The sequence below is a fragment of the Panulirus ornatus genome, chromosome 13 (assembly GCF_036320965.1).
Source record: "Panulirus ornatus isolate Po-2019 chromosome 13, ASM3632096v1, whole genome shotgun sequence".
Taxonomy (NCBI): Eukaryota; Metazoa; Arthropoda; class Malacostraca; order Decapoda; family Palinuridae; genus Panulirus; species Panulirus ornatus.
Genome location: NC_092236.1, coordinates 10923820 through 10946306, shown reverse-complemented (window position 1 = coordinate 10946306; position 22487 = coordinate 10923820). Strand labels below are relative to the sequence as shown.

At 40.0% G+C, this 22487-nt stretch overlaps 2 protein-coding genes across 2 annotated transcripts; both read right to left on the bottom strand.

Moving 5' to 3' along the window:
* Positions 1-250: 250 nt before the first annotated feature.
* On the bottom strand, positions 251-8408 carry LOC139752593 (uncharacterized). Its single transcript, XM_071668348.1, has 7 exons — positions 8253-8408; positions 7125-7248; positions 5707-5831; positions 5011-5130; positions 4270-4415; positions 3702-3812; positions 251-2707 (listed from the first exon to the last, which is right to left on the bottom strand). The coding sequence occupies exons 1-7, from the start codon at positions 8329-8331 to the stop codon at positions 2573-2575; spliced, it is 840 nt and encodes a 279-aa protein (XP_071524449.1). The 5' UTR covers positions 8332-8408; the 3' UTR covers positions 251-2572.
* Positions 8409-16869: 8461 nt separating this feature from the next.
* On the bottom strand, positions 16870-22207 carry LOC139752735 (ubiquitin-conjugating enzyme E2 T-like). The gene is made up of 6 exons (XM_071668579.1): positions 21931-22207; positions 20530-20659; positions 19787-19856; positions 18862-19066; positions 18094-18171; positions 16870-17275 (listed from the first exon to the last, which is right to left on the bottom strand). Exons 2-6 carry the CDS (start codon positions 20639-20641, stop codon positions 17168-17170), a joined length of 573 nt encoding a protein of 190 aa, XP_071524680.1. The 5' UTR covers positions 20642-20659; positions 21931-22207; the 3' UTR covers positions 16870-17167.
* Positions 22208-22487: the final 280 nt, after the last annotated feature.

Genomic DNA, 22487 nt, shown 5'->3' with positions numbered 1-22487 from the left:
CTATTCCCAGCGCCATCCCCCTCTACATGAGACAGCACCGCCACCCCCTACGTCAGCGAGGTAGCGCCAAGAAACAGATGAAGAAAGGCCGCATCCATACACGAGCTGTCATGTGTAATGCACCGTAAACACACACACACACACTATAATGTAATTTATATATATAATATATATATATATATATAGATAGATAGATAGATAGATATAAATACTGTTTGTTAAAGACCAAAGCATTCTTAACGTCCAATAGCTGTTTTAATTTTTTTCACCACACGTTTAGCTTTATCAGGTAAAGTGTTGATTAAATGGCATATATTGATTTTCAATTTACTCGAAATACGCGAGACGTGTCTGGCACACGAATACTGCCCATCCTGTCAGATTTATTATAAATGATACAAAAACTACAAAGAACTAAAGAGGAATTGATCACATCTTTTAATTATTACAAATTAAATCGGTGACGTCGATATGTTTATCGGTGGACCGTGTTCCCTCGGAGTCCATGCGTGGTAGTATGGTCGGTATGGGTCAAACTTGTTGGGTTGATGGTTGAGGAGTTTGCTTGAGGTTTCCACAGAAGGTAAGGAATGGTCATCTGGGGTGCAGTAGTGAATAATTGTAGGGTCCTAGTTTGTCTTGTACTCTGATGTTTTATGAAGGGATTATGGTTTTGTGGGTTGTGGTAACGTTTCAGTATTATCGTGTTTCCAGTAAGATGCTGACGAGTGAAATTTATGCTATATTAGTGTTGCATATGTAGCTTTACAGGGTTAAGCGTCGACTGAGTGATGAAGTAGCCATGACGATGTAGTTCACGTTGTTTTGAAGTTTACAACCGTCAACTAAGAGGACTTGTAAACTACAGTGGGGTACTGTAGTGGGTTATTGCTGCTTGCGGTTGTGTCTCATAATGAATTCATTAGCTTTCCTGTTCTTGTACGATATGATGATCCTCCGGGATACGTGCGTCTCTTATGGGCTGGAAACGCCACCTAGATTTTTTAGACAACTCGATTAACAATACCAGGTTGTTGCTGGGTGATCAACTGGTTGAGTTTGGAGGAATACACTTGTCTCAATCAATGATTAGAATTACCATTAACTAAAATCTGCTTAACTTGATTTCTTAGTAGAAGAGATACCATGATGAACAGTTTTCGTAGGTACGACTTAAAGTAGGTTTTCATAACAATTTGTAGATCTCGGGGAATTCACTTATACATTTTAGACACCTGCCCAAATCAGATTTACAGTGTTCCAGAATTAGAATGCAACATAAGGAAAGGTTTTTTGTTACAAATATGAAATCACTTTTCATACAATATACTTTTTTACATAATTATCTGTATGATTATTCTAATAATTAAACCCTAATGATCTACTGCAAAGTGCAACAACCAGAAAATTTTCCAATTACAGAAACTAATTAGTACATACGAGCAGGATTATACGCTCATTGTCTAAATCAGGGTTCTCAACCTGAGATATATCATACCAAGCAAGTAATTTATATATTTCCATGGGGGAAACTAATGCACAAGAAAAAATTCCAAAAAAAGAATAGAATATCATGACTATAATATTATTATAATATTCATCAATGAACTTTACGTCATTGAATGTGGTGGTAATTTTGAGTATGAATTGCTTCCACACGCATGGCTCGTTCCCTGACATACAATTGTATATCTGGCATGGTATAACAGACGTCTGGCTGCAAGTCAACAAATATAATACTTTTAATTCAATGTTCACACCCCCATCTTTACCAAGATTCTTACACTGCGTCGCGATTAATCGTTATGAGGACGGAGTTTAGACATGACTGAAGCTTAGAACAATGAAAGAGAAGGCGAGTGTATCCACGTTGGGATTGGAAGGTGAGCAAGAGAGACGTGATACACTGGATGGCAACAACAGGCAGCCAAGCGTGGACTCTCTTTAGGGCGTTTTCAGATGGGGTTGGGAGTGTGGCGTTGTAATGACGTGTTGCACACAGGGACTGACAGAAGGTGGCAAGACCGCCGAGTGTTTCGACTATCGCTGACTGATGTAGCATAATCAGTTGAAAGCATAGCTGTGGCCAGACAGCAGTAATTACCCATCATTAAGCTCTGGTTTTGTTGTAGATTTGCATTTTTTTTTCACGTGAATTTGTCAATGAAGTTAAAGTCATACATGTGTTTATCTTTGTTCTCTAACCCCATGGCGTTTATAGAAAGCTCCAGTGTACTAATTCTCCAAGAAAGTTAATACTTTAATTACGGAAGTGCTAATTATGAGTTATTGTCACAGGGCAGTGGTAGGAAAATAAGGTAATAAGTCGAAGAGGGTTTAGAACCTCTCCCCTTTATAAATCAGTAACGATTATATGACTACAGTAATTCAAGATAAACTTCAGTGGTGTGTTTATACAAAGTATTAACCAACTGCTGGAAACAAACTCTTGAGTTCTTCACTTGAGGCAAGCGCTGTGTACAACACATTGTGATGAAGCTGAGACAATTGCAATGCTCTCATAAATACATATGATCATTAGAACTGGGAACACCTGGCAGTCCTGAGAGAGCTATATACACGGGTTCTGGGTGTAGGTAATGCTCGGGTTCTTGTATGGGTTGGAAATGGAGCCAGTGTGCTGATTGGTGGTGTCCAAGAACTGGATGTAGAAGTGCTGCTTGCCCTCGTCCAAAGTGTATGTCAACTGTGAGGAGAGAATGTTAGCACTTTAGTCACTCTCCTGCTGTACGTACTAATCTGTCCAGATTGCTTGACTCTTGCCTATGAGTGCTCGATTAGGACTTGATTTACCAAAGACTCGATATTCTCAATGCAAAGTTCCCAGGCACATACAATACCAATCAATCATAAACAATAGGACTTACAATGTTATCTCTGACGCCCCGTTCCCTCCGGGATCTCGCATCAAGAGGTGGCCACAGCAAAAGAGTCTCCACTTATCTCTGCCCTTACGTGCCTCCCACGCATACACTGATAAACTGTTCCACACATTCTTCCACTATCTCTCTCCCTCCAGTATTCCTCCACGCTATTTGCCCATGTCACAGGTGGTCTACCTCTCACACCAACCCCTTTAACTGTACTATCATACCCTGTCCTTGTTAATTCCGTCTTGCATTCTTTCCACATGCCCAAACCACCTCAAGGTATTACGTTTCACCCATTCTACTTACATTACTACAGTCATAGGTACAATGAGAACTGAAAGTTATGTAGGTGTTTAGTATATCAGTTATTTCTTGGGGGTATTATGTTACAAAACGATATACAACAGTAGGGCATGGGAGACAATGTACTAGTGGTTGCGAACACGCTAATGAACGGCAAGTACAAGTGAGCGGTTGAACTAATGTACATTATGGATGGACGAACTGATGCACATGTGGGTGAAGAGCACTGGTGTACAATGCACAGTAAGTGGGATTGGTGCACTGATACACAAGTGGGTATGGGGTACTGATGGTGCACCACAAGTGGGTACGGGGTTCTGATATACCAAAAAACATATGTTCATCTGATGAAGGGTATACTATTGTGCAACGCGAGTGTGTGTGGGGGGGGGGGATTTCTATTATACTGGGAGCTTATGTTGGGGTTTTCAGTGAAGTGCAATAAGCCTGTAAATGCGTGTGGGAGGGAATACTGATGTTGGACACAGAAACAGTAGCGGGACTCACCGCACCCGACGGGGGAGAATTAACGCAAGCCGCCTGCAAAGACGTCTGCCCTGGCCGCTCAAAGAGGTCGTTGCAGCGAGGCTGGAATATGTTCGTCTCGGAGTAAGTGATCTGCGGGAGAGAAGAGCGTGAGGTCATCAACAGTGATTGGCTGAATTCTGCCGCAGTTGACAAGGTCTGGGCAACATAACGACGTAAAAGAATGTAACGAGTGATGTACAAAATGGGAAACGTAGGGACATCTAAGTTAATGGATAAAAAAGAAGCAAATACGCAAACTTAGTATATGTATAAATTAAGATATGAAAAAATATATCATTGAATAAAACGGAAGCGAATAAATTAACTAAGGAAATATCTGATCATCAGACAAAACTATATATTTCATTTCATGTTTAATTTTCCCAGACGTGGTCGTGTGGCAGCAATGTACAACAAGCAGGGGCTGAGTGCTAATGTTCAGGCAGATGAGGGAAGAAATGATTTAAAGAGGCGGGTGAGGGACACTGATGTACATACAGGCAGAGGACTCGGGTGTGCAAGTGATCAGGAGGTAGTGGGTACTCACGCTGCAGTAGCCGGCCTCCCAGCGGACACACACAGCGTAATTCTGGCCGTCCAGGTAGTACCAGTTCTGCTGGCCGGGGTCCACGTTGCTCCATATGTCGATCTTACCCGACGTTCCCCAGTACCACTGGCCGCAGCCCTCCGGTGCTGTCGGGGATCCACCAGTTGCATCACGTCAACAAAGCCGAACAATTTCACTCATGTAATCTCAAAAGGTCAAGTCTACAGTGGTAGGTAGCCTTTTTTTTTTCTTACTAGAATAAGACGAGACGCCAAATTGTTCTTTTTTACTCCTTTTACTTACCTCTGAAAATTTCTTTGTAATATCCCTGCCGCCAAAAACAATGCTCGTTTGTTCAGTGCCGAGTTTTACTTGTTCACTGCAATGAATGTAATGAGCTTTTTTTTTTTTTAATTCATGGTTCCACTTGGTGTCAGACTCTGCTAACCACAGCCACCAACTACCACCAACCGACAACATCACTGACAAATTCTGGGCCTATGGGCAACCGAGAAAACAACAAAGAACCGGTTACCTTTGTAAACATTTACTTCGATCCTCCATATAAACATTGTAAATAAAAAGTTTCAGATCCAGCCATACATATGTGGTAATGAAAGAGCATACATTCTGTATACATCTCTGTTATTCTTTAGGGAATAATGATTACGTATTCCCATGTGTGTTGCTCATACTGTCAAGTTATCCCGGAAGGAGGTGTGGTGGACGGGGTAGACCTACCTGCTGTACCCGTCTCGTCGCACGTCAGCTGTTGCACGTAGATTTCCCAGCTCCTGTCGTAGCTCTGGCTCGCGTCCGTGTGGAAGGTGAAGGTGGCGGAGTCCTCCACATCGATGTAGTCTGCAACCAACACACTACCATTGGAGAGCATTGCTAAAATAGCGTGAGGGGAAAGGAAGCGACTGAGAGCCTATGTTCGTATGATTAGCGACAAGTCCTAGCTAATCTAGACCTTGAGATCAGCAAACGCCATGACTTTGTAAGGGGGTTCCTTTAGTATGGTTTCCATTTCATTTTCGTTTCCGAAATAGATTGCGTAAATAAGCCACACATTAAATTTCAAACCAATGTAATAAAGTTATCCTGAAAAATCATAGGATCTAGCCATTCTTGCACTGGTATATGTTTAGTACAATAATTCTCATGTGTAATAATGATGTTACTGATATTTGTTCTCATCCAGTACATACTGTCAGGATGACGTAACATCTCAACCATACATCACGATGAAAACACTGTGACTGGTATGCTCATGGTGAGAACTAACCATACCACAGGACCTTACTTTAAAGTTTCAGGAAAGATCCCGGTGATCAGTACTGTATATCACAACGGACCTCCTGATGCTTCTTCCTTTATTTCCCTGCAGTTGTACCCATGAATTAGAAACCCTGCGACACCTCCAGCAGGACTCACAGTGGACGTTCTCGGTGATGCCGCACACCTTCTGGAACTTGGTGTCCTGGCTGACGGTCATCCAGTCGAAAAGGCAGCTCCCATCCGACTCCACCTGGTACAAGTTGAGTGTCTTAACGTCCAGTCTGCGGATGATCAATAAGAAGCGAGTCACTGAGTATATACAAGAGAACTAAGAGCTGATGTCACACACCTGCTTTGATTTCCATTTACAGATTCTCTTGTTTCTAGATATTGGGGAGAGGGGGTTAATGATGCTCTGGCCTTTCACCCACTATTATTAATATGGGTCGAACCATCGTCCTCGAGATATCGTGCCGCCGTGCTCAAAGAAGTTAGAATAACATTTACGTGAGGGAAGAAGACACGAGCCAGGGCTTATGATAATGACAAAAGGCATAGGCACTGAAGTCGACGTCCGGAAAATGAAATGGACACTGGAATCACAACTTGTGATGTCATGTGCCCTTGACCATGGGTAAACTCATTACACGTCATCAACCACACAATACTGAACCAACTGGTAATCAAAAATGACCCACTGTATCTTTAAAAGAAATACAAATAATTTTTTTTTTTCAGAGTAGAATATATGATAATTCATTATATTCTGTGATGATACCATATCATATTTCTTTAACATAACTCGTAAAACAACTACACAAAAGTAAAATTTAATGATGATGATACTTCAGTTCTGGCGAGAAGAAATGTAGTGGCCGGACTGCCTCATGTGTGGATAGACTTCATGTTCTCAGTGAATTTCCTAGTGATTTCTCTGTGAATAAGTTCAATTTGTGATCAATGTTGCTGCGAGATGAAGACACGACATCGCCTAATCCTCAAGTCGCAGACTCCAGCAGCGTGCTTCCAAAATTAGAACACACACACACACACACAGTTCCTGCTCGAGGTTACACCGCCATTGAAACATCTTTGGCGAGCCTGCATCATTGTCATTCGGCGAACGGAGTATAATCCTGCCGCATGACTTTTTCACTCCAAAGGAGTCACTCATTTCCCTGCTACTGATCGCAGCACAGCCTTAGATCTGAAAAAAAAAAGTAAAAGCGATTTTCCATCCATATCGCCAAACAATTCGAGACAAACTAGCGGATGTTGAATCAAACGTAAGCGGTAATAACTAACTGCCTGCAGGCTGGCGGATGCTATATCTGCAAGTCAACAAGCCAAAGGTGACCTCACTCTCCATGTAACCTCCTGCGGGCGGAGCCCAGTAACATCAGTATATACAGGTCAGACAAAAGGTTGTGAAGAGATGCAAACGTTGAAGTTTTAGGGAATAACTGTGTCTTTAAGTCAGCCATAATGACGATGAATGTACCTTTACGCGAATCTTAGGAAACCCAGGCAAGACTGCGAGAAGGCTAGACGAGACAAGAAGAGCTGAGGATCACCTGTACTGGCAGATGTGGTTGTTCATCCTGCCGATCGTGTAGGTCAGGTCCACTCCCGCGTTGAAGGCTGCCCGGTATATGAGCGTGTTGTTGCTGGACGACTCCCCGTTCTCAGTGGCCACAACTGGTGGGAAAGTGTTACTGTCTGCCATAAACTATTACAGTTAGACATGATATAAGTCCCCGGGAGAACCCCATGCAACATCTCTGATCAACGTGCTGCCTCAATCACCATCAATTCTGTAACGTCAGCAAGATTTTACAACTGTACATTCGACAACTATCTTTCGTCTCCCCAATGCGCCTTCCCCATGTTTAATCCCTTTCTTTTTCCCCTTCTGACCATCCTGTTAAAGAAAAAAAAGTGGTGGTGAGAGGGAGAGTGGTGGTGCGAGAATGGCACGGGGTTGGTGAATAGGTGGAGGGTTGGGGAAGTGTAGGGTTGCACGGGTGTGTGGGGAGGAGGGTGGTACAGAGGAATGGCTGATGGTGATGATAAGTTCCTACATGATTCGTCAACAAACTTATTTTTCATTAATCACCCCTTTAGTAATTCACTCAAGCTCAAAATGGCCAAAAGATAACAAATGATTCACCATTATATCCGACGATCAACTCGGTCTACTCTAGTGACAGCTTGAATTTAGACACACACACACATATAAATATATATATATTATATATATATATATTATCCCTGGGGATAGGGGATTAAGAATACTTCCCACGTATTCCCTGCGTGTCGTAGAAGGCGACTAAAAGGGGAGGGAGCGGGGGGCTGGAAATCCTCCCCTCTCGTTTTTTTTTTTTTTTAATTTTCCAAAAGAAGGAACAGAGGGTGCCAGGTGAGGATATTCCAAAAAAGGCCCAGTCCTCTGTTCTTAACGCTACCTCGCTAACGCGGGAAATGGCGAATAGTTTGAAAAAAAAAAAAAAAATATATATATATATATATATATATATATATATATATATATATATATATATATATATATATATATATATATATTGTTATATCTGCTGGTATATTCATGGGAGTAACTTGTTAAATTGATTATAACGTGTGTAAGGATAACAGTACAGGACTACGTCGCTTGGAGGTAAGGCAGGCAGGATGGGTGTACTCACTGACGCAGCAGACGCCGAAGGCTTGCGCGCACAGGTCGGAGCCCGTGCCGCCCCTCCAGAGGCAATCGATCTTGGTCATGCAGGTGCCTAGCCGACCGCTGCTTGCCAAGCACGCAGAATTGGGTATTCGGACCACCGTTATCGGCGCCAACAGGAAGTCATCTGCAGGAGATAGAAAATCAAGGGGTCACTCGTTGGAGGAAGGTTAGGTAGTGGTGGATCGCTTGTATGAGGTTCCTGTCTCGGCAGGATAATGTTCATGATTCACAAACTACAAGGAATGAGGCCGTTGCCGCCTTTCGGAATATGACAATAAATCAGTGCATTACTTCACTCAGATTATGAAAAGGAGACAAGAAAAAGGTAATAAAGGAAATTGGTGTGTACGTATTTCTTCTGTATGCGTTTATGACTGTCCTACCTGTACGTAGAGGGTTTATAAGCGAAGGGATCTAGTGGACCTATTTAGTACTCATTTTTATCGCTTCTTTTTTTTCAGTGGTCATATTTCTCAGCCTCTTTCATTCATATTGTTTCATGTGACCATTAACCAGCTTATACGTGTTTTCTTATTTTTGCTGTTGATGTGTCTTGTGCCCGCCCTCTGGCTGAGCAATTTCTAACTGCTTCAAAGAATTGTTCCTCTTTGAAATTATCAATTCTGCCAGGAATCTATCGGCAGTTTATCTGCCTAACCCCGAGCCGTCTACAATGTTTTTTCCCCATGGCTCAGGCAGTTTCTAATGGTAGCAGGTGGACTATTTCTAACTTACGTATAAGGTTCCTCGATCAAGATCAAAAGTGTATACATCCTTTATCTCTCTTCTAATGTGCGTGGTTGGCATAATCTCGAACATCTTGTTTACAGTTCCTTAAAGGCGAATTCTACATTGATAAAATTATAATTTGCTTTCCGCACAATCACATGATTTTCTGATAAGCTGAGCTTTATGTAAACCCCTCAGTTCTTCCTGCCGGGAGACTGCTCTAATTTACCTCATACAAGATGGCAATCTTCCGTTAATGTGGTATCACTGCTCCCATATTTTGTAGGTTGCCACAATCATATTGCTTCATACGACCTCATGAGCCAGGTGTCGTCCAAAAGACATTTTCAGGCAGTATTACAATTCCCTGGCAAGTCTGTCGCTTAGATGAGGAATAACAGCGGGCTCCAGAAACTCTAAAGGACGCCATTAATTGTTTCTGCCCTGTCTGACAAGGAGTCTCTGTTTTGAGTACCAATCTACGCATGAAATCAGTTGTCCATATTTTTCAGCCGTACAAATTACAAATGAGATAGCAGCATTCAAAGAGCAGTCTTCTAGGCTAAGTACAGCAACAGAAAAAAAAAAGAACACTAAATGTACTTTCTTGACAAACGTTGACAGTAGCATTGTACAGGTATCCTATTAGGTCATGAATCACATAACACTCCAACCCGCGACAATATCCTCGTAGTTTGAGCATCATTTATGGGAGCGACTTAAATTTCACTCGATTATCGTGCTTGCTGGTGAGCTCGAATCGCGTTCTTCACCTGACAGGTGTAAGGGCGGCAGAGAATTCTTTAAACCTAGTAAATCAGTGACATCTTCAGTACGTTCACCACCGCTGAATAAACCAGCGTTTACAAGCGGGTGTGCACGGGGAACATACATACATCGTACACGAGCCCGGGGATCCAAAAGGGGGCCCGAAATTTTCCTGTGATCTCAGAATTTTTTTTGCATATACTCAAGACTAGCTTTCACATTCTGTGTGAGCCTACATAACTAAAATATTCGTAAAGCACATGGCATAAAACCGTAGTGGATAAAAACAGGATGACTTTTGGAGAAGAAAAGGGGACCTAAAAGAAACTTTATACCCTCATAAAATTCATCTGAGGCCCTGAGGAAATCTACACTTTATCAATAACTAACCCATCAAGAGAGCTGCTAGGCCTGTATCACATCCGTATGTTCGGGAATTAAGAGAAACATAAGTACATTTAAAAAACTTACTGAAAAGTGACTTGGCTGAAGAGGAGCCTGGTGGCAGGGAAGGCATGAGAGCACTCCGAGACGCGCCAGCCGCCAGCGCTGCCGCTACCAGTACCATAAAACATCTCCCAGTCATGTGAATCACTATATGTAACATTTATTGCGACGATTTGTTTTCACAATTAGAGAGAAATATGAAAGAGTTCTGTGTGCACAGTGTATGAGGCGGGAGGGTAGTGCCGCAAAGGTGGACACAGCGTCTAACGTTTCCCGCGCTGATCTCTCGTCACCAAACACACTGGCCAGCGAAGTCCTGGCGGCCGCTCTCTGCTCTACTGGTGTCACTGCCTTTCCCTCTGCTCCTTATACTCCTCCCCTTCACCTACATCTGGCCAGCTCCTCACCTCAGCTCTAGAGCGCTCTTAATTGCATCCCATCCCTCACCCCCACAATAACCCCCTCTCCCTGATGAACGTTGGCGAACCATCCGTCATGAAACAAAATTTACCGGGTCAAAAGTGGCTAAGATTATGGAAAAAATCAAAATTTTACGCCATCTTTAAAAATCCGAAGCCACTCACCATTATTCAATATCTTTAAAGAAAACGTCATTGTTAGTCACGTGTTTCAAATTGTCGTAATTGCTTTCAGCTATGTGGCGTCAACCTCAACGGCCTACATTGTTTTGACAAGAATGCAGATTTTCCACTGTATAGTGACAATGACAACGCCTTATGTACAGTACTTCCGCTTTGCTACTCTTGAACTGTTTTTATCTTTAAACCAACAAAATCATTCAGTTTTGTTTTCGCCATCTTTGTCTAGAAAAAAAAATGGTCATGTGGTTTTGGGAATCAGTTATCCTTAACCTGTTTATTGCCTTAATTAGCATTTAAGATAATAACTGAAGAACAGTAAAAGAGTAACAACATTACGGTGGGCAGACAGGAATAGTTTGAGAAAGATAATCCCTGGTGATATAATGAGACAAAAGCTTTTGATTCCACTTCAGTAGATTAAGACGCGAGCCGAATTGATCCCTTAGAGATGCTACCGTTGCTAAATGAAGGTGTTGATAGATTCTGTGAATGTAGCCTACAGAAGTGAGGCAATCTAGTATGTGATTGGTTATAGAATAGTTTGGGTTGGAGGAGGAGGCTGGAACTAATGCAAAGAATTGGGTGCGAACTGGATGTATTCGTTTCATTTCGTCTTACAGTGTTGTGGATCGCCATCAACCAGTTTGTTATGCGAATTCTGTTTCGTTTGGTTTACATCTACCTTACTTATCTGCCCCAGGAGTCCCTTTTACCTTGTGTGTGGTTTACATATACATTCATATATGCTGGTAATTATGTTATTCTCTTAATTCCATTATTCTTACTACGGTTATTCTCTTCTGAGAGAAAACATAATGAATATAAAGCAGGGTTTGTATCAAATCAGGGGTATTCAAAAATTCTTATTTATGTTATATGGTGCAAGATGTCTGTGAAAGAAGTGAATTCGTAATGCTGGCACATCGTCTCTCAACTAATTGGCATAATGGTGTTGCCCGCCAGAAGACGGGTTAACCAACTGCACCGAGCAAGAAGTTGGTGCAGTTCATAAGGCTCATCTATATTCGTTTATGCATTTAGGTTAAGTGTAAATGACAATTATTTTACGCATCTTCCCTTTTTCTAATGACAAAAACATTCTCATAAAATTTTTGCATCGAATTTCACAAGGAACTGGCAATGAACAAAACATTTAAGACAAATAACCAGCCCTCTTTTTTCTGCCTATTTAATTTCATTCTGAAGGTAAAGCAAAAAAGACATTGTTGTAAAGATATCATTATTATGAAAATGATAACGATCTTCATCATGTGTAACCAAACAGCTACATCATCGTCGTAATGACCGCAGCAACACAGAGAAACGCCTCATTGAACCTCAAATGATCGTTCTCTCTCGCTCTTTACCCAGATGGTTTCTACGGTTATGTTAATGACGGGGAAACAGCTTGGTTGTGACGCTGAACTTAATGTAGATCAGTAGGTCACATACGGTGCCTGTGCATGCGTGCACCCATGAAGAACGTAGTTAATTCGTCTCTGAATATCTTTTATAAACATGTATCTAAGAGTTTTGTGCACATGTTAGAGTTGTGTTTACGAACGCTACCCAAGTATATCATCTTTTCTATATCCAAGACCCCTTCTAAGTGAGAATTTTCATTCTCTAAGCTACGCGACTCCAGCCAGTAGCATGGACATGATAAACTCTTTTGAAGTGGGAAGTTCTTTCACAAGACGACAGTACCCCCACTGATACAGCTTCGCCAAAGGTTACCTTTAATTCGAGGAGTATACTTACGTAAGCGGAGTACCTTAAACACTGCAGTGAATGCTTCGCGCTGGCTGTAGGTGACCTCATTCAGGATGTGACCTGAGCAGGTGGAGTCGAACTATATCACACGCGCACACAAATATATATATATATATATATATATATATATATATATATATATATATATATATATATATATATATATATATATATATATTCATTTTGCTTTGTCGCTGTCTCCCGCGTTAGCGAGGTAGCACAAACGCGGGAGACAGCGACAAAGCAAAATATAAATATATATATATATATATATATATATATATATATATATATATATATATATATATATGTATATATATATATATATCTTTTCTTTCATACGATTCGCTATTTCCCGCGTAGCGAGGTAGCGTTAAGAGCAGAGGACTGGGCCTTTGGGGGAATATCCCCACCTGGCCCTCTTCTCTGTTCCTTTCTTTGGAAAATAAAAAAAAAAAAGAGAGAGAGAGAGGGGAGGATTTCCAAACCCCCGCTCCCTTCCCTTTTAGTCGCCTTCTACGACATGCAGGGAATATGTGGGACGTATTCTTTCTCCCCTATCCCCAGGGATAATATATATATATATATATATATATATATATATATATATATATATATATATATATATATATTTTTTTTTTTTTTTTTTTTTTTTATACTTTGTCGCTGTCTCCCGCGTTTGCGAGGTAGCGTTAAGAACAGAGGACTGGGCCTTTGAGGGAATACCCTCACCTGGCCCAATTCTCTGTTCCTTCTTTTGGAAAAAAAAAAAAAAAAAAAAACGAGAGGGGAGGATTTCCAGCCCCCTGCTCCCTCCCCTTTTAGTCGCCTTCTACGACACGCAGGGAATACGTGGGAAGTATTCTTTCTCCCCTATCCCCAGGGAAATATATATATATATATATATATATATATATATATATCCTCCCCTCCTTGTATTAACTTTCTAAAATGGGAAACAGAAGAAGGAGTCACGCGGGGAGTGATCATCCTCCTCGAAGGCTCAGAGTGGGGTGCCTAAATGTGTGTGGATGTAACCAAGATGTGAAAAAAGGAGAGATAGGTAGTATGTTTGAGGAAAGGAACCTGGATGTTTTGGCTCTGAGTGAAACGAAGCTCAAGGGTAAAGGGGAAGAGTGGTTTGGAAATGTCTGGGGAGTGAAGTCAGGGGTTAGTGAGAGGACAAGAGCAAGGGAAGGAGTAGCAATACTCCTGAAACAGGAGTTGTGGGAGTATGTGATAGAATGTAAGAAAGTAAATTCTCGATTAATATGGGTAAAATTGAAAGTTGATGGAGAGAGGTGGGTGATTATTGGTGCATATGCACCTGGGCATGAGAAGAAAGATCATGAGAGGCAAGTGTTTTGGGAGCAGCTGAATGAGTGTGTTAGCGGTTTTGATGCACGAGACCGGGTTATAGTGATGGGTGATTTGAATGCAAAGGTGAGTAATGTGGCAGTTGAGGGAATAATTGGTATGCATGGGGTGTTCAGTGTTGTAAATGGAAATGGTGAAGAGCTTGTAGATTTATGTGCTGAAAAAGGACTGATGATTGGGAATACCTGGTTTAAAAAGCGAGATATACATAAGTATACTTATGTAAGCAGGAGAGATGGCCAGAGAGCGTTATTGGATTACGTGTTAATTGACAGGCATGCGAAAGAGAGACTTTTGGATGTTAATGTGCTGAGAGGTACAACTGGAGGGATGTCTGATCATTATCTTGTGGAGGCTAAGGTGAAGATTAGTAAGGGTTTTCAGAAAAGAGGAGTGAATGTTGGGGTGAAGAAGGTGGTGAGAGTAAGTGAGCTTGGGAAGGAGACCTGTGTGGGGAAGTACCAGGAGAGACTGAGTACAGAATGGAAAAAGGTGAGAACAATGGAAGTAAGGGGAGTGGGGGAGGAATGGGATGTATTTAGGGAATCAGTGATGGATTGCGCAAAAGATGCTTGTGGCATGAGAAGAGTGGGAGGTGGGCTGTTTAGAAAGGGTAGTGAGTGGTGGGATGAAGAAGTAAGAGTATTAGTGAAAGAGAAGAGAGAGGCATTTGGACGATTTTTGCAGGGAAAAAATGCAATTGAGTGGGAGAAGTATAAAAGAAAGAGACAGGAGGTCAAGAGAAAGGTGCAAGAGGTGAAAAAAAGGGCAAATGAGAGTTGGGGTGAGAGACTATCAGTAAATTTTAGGGAGAATAAAAAGATGTTCTGGAAGGAGGTAAATAGGGTGCGTAAGACAAGGGAGCAAATGGGAACTTCAGTGAAGGGCGTAAATGGGGAGGTGATAACAAGTAGTGGTGATGTGAGAAGGAGATGGAATGAGTATTTTGAAGGTTTGTTGAATGTGTCTGATGACAGAGTGGCAGATATAGGGTGTTTTGGTCGTGGTGGTGTGCAAAGTGAGAGGGTTAGGGAAAATGATTTGGTAAACAGAGAAGAGGTAGTAAAAGCTTTGCGGAAGATGAAAGCCGGCAAGGCAGCAGGTTTGGATGGTATTGCAGTGGAATTTATTAAAAAAGGGGGTGACTGTATTGTTGACTGGTTGGTAAGGTTATTTAATGTATGTATGACTCATGGTGAGGTGCCTGAGGATTGGCGGAATGCGTGCATAGTGCCATTGTACAAAGGCAAAGGGGATAAGAGTGAGTGCTCAAATTACAGAGGTATAAGTTTGTTGAGTATTCCTGGTAAACTATATGGGAGGGTATTGATTGAGAGGGTGAAGGCATGTACAGAGCATCAGATTGGGGAAGAGCAGTGCGGTTTCAGAAGTGGTAGAGGATGTGTGGATCAGGTGTTTGCTTTGAAGAATGTATGTGAGAAATACTTAGAAAAGCAAATGGATTTGTATGTAGCATTTATGGATCTGGAGAAGGCATATGATAGAGTTGATAGAGATGCTCTGTGGAAGGTATTAAGAATATATGGTGTGGGAGGCAAGTTGTTAGAAGCAGTGAAAAGATTTTATCGAGGATGTAAGGCATGTGTACGTGTAGCAAGAGAGGAAAGAGATCGGTTCTCAGTGAATGTAGGTTTGCGGCAGGGGTGTGTGATGTCTCCATGGTTGTTTAATTTGTTTATGGATGGGGTTGTTAGGGAGGTAAATGCAAGTCCTGGAAAGAGGGGCAAGTATGAAGTCTGTTGGGGATGAGAGAGCTTGGGAAGTGAGTCAGTTGTTGTTCGCTGATGATACAGCGCTGGTGGCTGATTCATGTGGGAAACTGCAGAAGCTGGTGACTGAGTTTGGTAAAGTGTGTGAAAGAAGAAAGTTAAGAGTAAATGTGAATAAGAGCAAGGTTATTAGGTACAGTAGGGTTGAGGGTCAAGTCAATTGGGAGGTGAGTTTGAATGGAGAAAAACTGGAGGAAGTGAAGTGTTTTAGATATCTGGGAGTGGATCTGGCAGCGGATGGAACCATGGAAGCGGAAGTGGATCATAGGGTGGGGGAGGGGGCGAAAATTTTGGGAGCCTTGAAAAATGTGTGGAAGTCGAGAACATTATCTCGGAAAGCAAAAATGGGTATGTTTGAAGGAATAGTGGTTCCAACAATGTTGTATGGTTGCGAGGCGTGGGCTATGGATAGAGTTGTGCGTAGGAGGATGGATGTGCTGGAAATGAGATGTTTGAGGACAATGTGTGGTGTGAGGTGGTTTGATCGAGTAAGTAACGTAAGGGTAAGAGAGATGTGTGGAAATAAAAAGAGCGTGGTTGAGAGAGCAGAAGAGGGTGTTTTGAAATGGTTTGGGCACATGGAGAGAATGAGTGAGGAAAGATTGACCAAGAGGATATATGTGTCGGAGGTGGAGGGAACGAGGAGAAGAGGGAGACCAAATTGGAGGTGGAAAGATGGAGTGAAAAAGATTTTGTGTGATCGGGGCCTGAACATGCAGGAGGGTGAAAGGAGGGCAAGGAATAGAGTGAATTGGAGCGATGTGGTATACAGGGGTTGACGTGCTGTCAGTGGATTGAATCAAGGCATGTGAAGCGTCTGGGGTAAACCATGGAAAGCTGTGTAGGTATGTATATTTGCGTGTGTGGACGTGTGTATGTACGTGTGTATGGGGGTTGGGCCATTTCTTTCTTCTGCTTCCTTGCGCTACCTCGCAAACGCGGGAGACAGCGACAAAGTATAAAAAAAAAAAAAAAAAAAAAAAAAAAAAAATATATATATATATATATATATATATATATATATATATATATATATATAATTTTCCTTGATACGTGTTAGCTATTTCTGGTATGTACAAGGTAGTGTAAGCCATGCTTATGAAAATTTTATTTATATTATGCTGAACAAATTATCATACATATACTTAAATAAAAGACCCATCCATCAACATTCAGGACTTCGATTAATACATGAATAAGCATTATAATGCATTATATTGCAATACTACCATGCTACAGTAGCTATGGTGAAGTTAAAAATGGAATCTAGGAAAACTCATAAAACAGAGCACTGTAAATCTATGTACATAAATTACAAATAAAAAAGACACCTGAATTTGAAAAAGGTTTGATTTATTACAACAGAGTACAATACCTTAAAGCTATAAAATCTATATTTTCATTTTCTTCCCGCTGGTTTCACCTTCGCCATCAAGTGCAACAGCCCGTTTTTCTGCTGAAGACTGGGCATTCTCAGACTCATCTGAGTTAGGTGCACCCTATAGTTAAAGAGAGAATTTGCGTGGTTATTACATCACTTAATCTTAAAGATATTCAATAGATGCAAAACCAAACATTAATTTGCACTGGCTTAATATATCTGTATGTAAGTCCTCTTTAATTAAGCACTAAGATGGAGTAGGGGATACATAAACACTGACAACAGTTTCATATTGTTCATAAGAATGCACTGTACCTGATATTCAATAAACAGAAAGGATCAAATGGAAGGTACATGAAAGAAATCTTACCAGAATGCTTAAGCACTTTGTCAGCAAAAATGTCTGGTAGGGAATAGCACTAAAAATTTTACAAGCATTGCATTTGAATTTAGTTGTGTTGTTCTATATCCTTATCAAGGTGGAGAGGGTAAATCTGTAATCATTAAAGAATATATGAATTTAGTTGTGTTGTTCTATATCCTTATCAAGGTGGAGAGGGTAAATCTGTAATCATTAAAGAATATAGGCTAGACAAAAGACAAATAAGTTATTAAACAATGGGGATAATGGTGGGATATCTGTATGGAGAACGATGAAAGACTGCTGTGCAACAGAATACAATACAGGAAAATAAAAGCTTGTACTGACGTGACACTGTTCATAAACAATGTTTTCATGGCAAATCTTAGTTTACTTTGCATGCTTATGGTTCTTTGTCAAAGTGCAGTCATAACCAATCGTTAATAGCACTACAGCCTTGTATGAAAAATTTCTAATGTAATCTTGCACTAAAAGAAGCCTTGGCAACTGGCTGTACAGCAATCGTAGCCTCCAATCATTTTCACACTCATAAAAGAAATGCTAATATTACCTACCATATTCTTAGCAAATTTAGCTGTCCATTCTCTAGCTGTAGCTTCATACTGTGACTTCCTGAACTGATATTCCTCTGCCTGAAAAGAAATTCATTCTAATCACTATCAGCTCAAATGCACTGCATCTCCTACAGGCAAGATCAGGCAATTATGCACTACTTCTACAATCATATCAATGTGGGTTTGCCACTATCATTATGGATAACTAAAAAAGATTACCTTTTCTAACCTAACTGCTTCTCTTGCCTTACTTGTGTCAGGAACAAATGAAAAACAACCTCACATGTACACATCCACTCTCCAGCTGTCATGCGTAATGAATTGTAACTAATGCCTACAATCCATGACCAAGCTCCACTGTTTATTGTGACTGCATCATATGCCCTGGTTTAGCCCAATGATAGCATGTCATCCACCAGTACAACCATACGCCACATCAAACCAATTTATTCTATCCTATGTAAGTCTCTCACTTAACATGGGATGAATGTATACTTTGTTAGACAATTTACCCGAGAGAGTAATCACTATTGGTAAAGTGATAATAAATACAGCATGAATACAAACATTTAAATTCTTCCTGAATTGTGAAAGAATTGTAAAACAAGGAAAAGTTAACAGCCTGTGTAAATCCCATCAACAGTGTTCTAAGATTCCAATCTTTGAAAAGTTAAAGCCTTACAGATGACTTTTATCTATAAAAGAGGCACACATATCAAACTTAAATAATCCTTCACACTAAAATTACCAAGGTAGTTTAACACTTACAATCTCAGTCATTAAAGGATCATTTGGATTTGGAGCAGCCATGAGCAGACGTATGGAAGTAAGGACACTGGACAGATTGTGTGCTGGCCGCCAACTTCCTGTTGGTGGTAACTTTAGGATGTCCAAGCAAATTCTCCCAGCAGAATCAATGTTTGGGTGGTAAATCTTGGTAAGGAACCGAACTTTAGGCGGCAGGAATGGGTATCTGCAATATAATATTTTACTGAAAATGTACACTCTAAAGTGTTAGGTGAAATCTCTCTGAAGTATTCAGGTAGTAGGTTTCCTATTCTAAAGCCCAAGGTAGGTCTGAGATATATCATGAGCATGTAGTAATATCAATATTTATAACACATAGAAATCTTTGGTCAAATCTATAGGATGAATATATAAATACATGCCCATCATCTACACTGAAAGATTTATTGTTGCCACATTAACTGTATGCATCCCTTACCCTATGTTACTACCAATGATTCTCCTCCTCCTGCCATAACTGTTTTGTTTTCATTATGTCTGGGTTGTTTTTTCTGGTTCTTTTTAAAGTTATAAGCGTATAGATCCCTGGATGAGGTGTCTACATTTAATGTAGGGAATTAAACAGTATTACTGTTGGGGATGACATTGAGTCAAACCCTGGGAAGTGTCAACCTTGGTTGATATTCTATTAGACATCTAACCCCAAAACTTGGTCCTGGGGAGTAGGGGAATCTCAATTTTGTGTTATATTTTTTTTCCTACAATCCATGGTGTTGGGAGAAACTTGTGTACAAAGATTACCCCTACATTCATGGTGCATGGTTTAAGTCATTGGTATACTGTATCTGGCAAGACCCATACCTAGACCAGTGTAACATTATGATTCACTGGTGACATGAACTTAAATCTAAGGTTTTCTCTCATAATAGCCTTAAAATAGCTTCACCTTTCAGGTACTTCCAGTTCAAGTCTGAACATCCCTCCAGCATATACAGTATCCTCATCTCCAACAATCACTGAAATAATAAAAGACCTTTATTACATTTTCAAAACCATACATAAAAAAAATCATTCTTTTTATAAAACAAAAAAGTCCTGTAAATTCTTTTTTTATCCGATACTCTCAAAGAGCACATAAATGTATTCGTGAAATACTACTCAAGAATCAGCCAAAAACTAAAAACACTCTTCAGAAGGATCAATCATGAAAAGCCTTCACCAAGTCCATCATAACACAACTAGTCACCAACCCCTTCAATCCTACTGACAGTAACATCTTAATCAAAAATCAATATCTAAAGCACTCCCCTGCAAAAGGCCCTGACACATGTCAAATTTCAATGTAGAACACTTTGGTCTAAGTGCAATTAAAGAGCTTACACATAATGGCAACCACTCCTCTTTACACAAAAATACCACAAGCATCTGGAAGTCCACGAACACAGAAACAATCCTAAAACCATTAAACTTCCAAATTTCCCTTCCTCTTTCCACCCTATAATTATTGTTAACTGAAGGTAAAGGTCATCAGACATAATAATTACTTGGTCTTTAACTTTTCTCTTTAGTTATACTGTTATTTGTTTCTGTTATGTATAGATTAAAATTAGTCTTACCAAGCTACTTTAGAATGTCTAAACCTACATTAATTACTTATATCATCTTACTGTTTACTATGGTCACATTTACCTGCACTGAATACATCCATCTTATCTCCTTCAGGCCAACAAGACACACCTGATGGTGGGGATTCTTGCAGCAGCTGACATTCCCTCTTTAATCGACCTAACCGCTGGGCCATTTTGTTAAAAGTTGCAACCTGAAAGCAGAAGAAAATGTAACTCCACCAAACTGTTGGTCTTTGAAACTGAAAAAAATGTTCTCTCCGAGCCAGTGTCTCCTGGAAATGAGATGAATTCCTTAGAAAAAAGGTACTGTATTATACATCTTTCAAAACCCATTTCTTTTACAGTATAAGAAGAAATCCTTTTGAATGTATTTAACTGACAATCTATTTGATTTTTAAGAAACATATCTGTACATAAGTAGCTTTTGGTGAACAGGTGCTCTGGAAAACAGTTGCTTTTTCACTTGCACTGGAAAGGAAAGAAGACATTTCAAACTCATTATGTAAAGACAACTTAACGAAGTTGTGATATTAGATAATCTATTCAGAGATAGGAAAGTCTTGAATACAAAAATGACATAATTTTGCATACATCATAATTTCTATTTGCTAAAAAAACTATAAATAATTAAGTGATAAAAGAGTAGAGAACAGGACTTTATCACCATTACTGACAGTGCACGTAACATTCATATAGGACTCAAAGGCTTAATACTGTTCAGCACATATATCTTGGATAAATTAGTCATCTACATGTATTTCTGTAATAACAATAAACTTTGTTAAGTGCCTAAAACATTGACCAATGTTAGTTTTGATATGGGGCTAAAATAAACTTTTATCAGATAAATTTCCAGGGGCCACAAAAATAACATGAATTTGGAGGAAATGCATTTCATTGGTAATTTACAACAGGGAGCATGATGTCAAATAAATAACTTTTTTTACTGAACATTAATATATGTAATATAGAAGTAGGAAAGAAAAATAGCAACATACATATGTGAAACTTCTACAAATAAAAGAATTCTTAGAAAACCTCACTTTACTTCTCCAGTCAACTTAAATCTATTATCCAGGTAACGTGAATCATATGTGAATATGATGGAATCATCTTCATTACGATGCTGTAAGCTTTTTTCAACTTCCTCTGCTGTGTGAATTCACTTTTTCCTTTCACTTCATGTACTTCAGAAGGCAGAGGGGAGATGACAATGTTGTTATTCATTCACATTAAACTATCAAAAGTTAACGACGATCTCAACCCCATGGTGAGGTTTTCATTGGTTTTGTTTATCATTATTTTTGCTACTACACTACAACATACTTTCCCGACAGTGTGATAAAGCACTGAGTGAATATATTCACTGACAAGTGATTCATTAATACAGGAAAGACCAAGCTATCATTTTCATATATATAGTATGTACTACAAAGGAATGTTCGTAACGGATGACACTCACCACAGTACTTAAAAATGAGCGGAGTCATCGACGGTGTCGTATAGATTAGAAACAACTTGATCACTGAATTTTTCTTTATTCTTCTGCAACTTAGTGAGATACGCCATGTCCAACGGTGTTTATACTTGGTAGAGGGAAGGAGGACCGATTGGCTCGATTGGCCCCTAATCACCTGTTGTTCTACGATGGTTTTGAGTTAATGCGCTAAAATATTATGTTAAAAATTGTCCCATGAGGTAAGTGCACAATACGGTATGTCTCACACAATAAAACAAACAAAAAATATATATATGGTAAAGTCAATACCAAATGTAATGAATTAAGCACTGGACGACCGCTAAATTCTATCATCCTATGCTTACATTAAATTACAAATATTTCCTCTTCTGGTCTTGGTTAGGCTTTTTCATTACTATTTTAACACTATAGGATTTTTGGCAATTCATAGAACTTTTGTTTTTAAATATCAAGATTGCCAAAGAGAAATCGCTTACGAGCAAACGCCCAGTGAAGCTTTAACCAATGAGAGGCGAGTATGACCAGCCAATCAGCGGGCA

Excerpts from the sequence above, each read along its gene's own strand:
- LOC139752735 (XM_071668579.1), bottom strand. The coding sequence starts at position 20,641 with ATGGCCCAGCGGTTAGGTCGATTAAAGAGGGAATGTCAGCTGCTGCAA. Across the intron at positions 19,067-19,786 it reads GAACTGGAAGTACCTGAAAG|ATACCCATTCCTGCCGCCTA; the intron begins GTGAAGCTATTT and ends ATTATATTGCAG. Across the intron at positions 18,172-18,861 it reads ATCCTTTAATGACTGAGATT|GCAGAGGAATATCAGTTCAG; the intron begins GTAAGTGTTAAA and ends ATTTCTTTTCAG.
- LOC139752593 (XM_071668348.1), bottom strand. The coding sequence starts at position 8,331 with ATGACCAAGATCGATTGCCTCTGGAGGGGCGGCACGGGCTCCGACCTG. Across the intron at positions 5,832-7,124 it reads AACCACATCTGCCAGTACAG|ACTGGACGTTAAGACACTCA; the intron begins GTGATCCTCAGC and ends GATCATCCGCAG. Across the intron at positions 4,416-5,010 it reads CGACGAGACGGGTACAGCAG|CACCGGAGGGCTGCGGCCAG; the intron begins GTAGGTCTACCC and ends GATCCCCGACAG.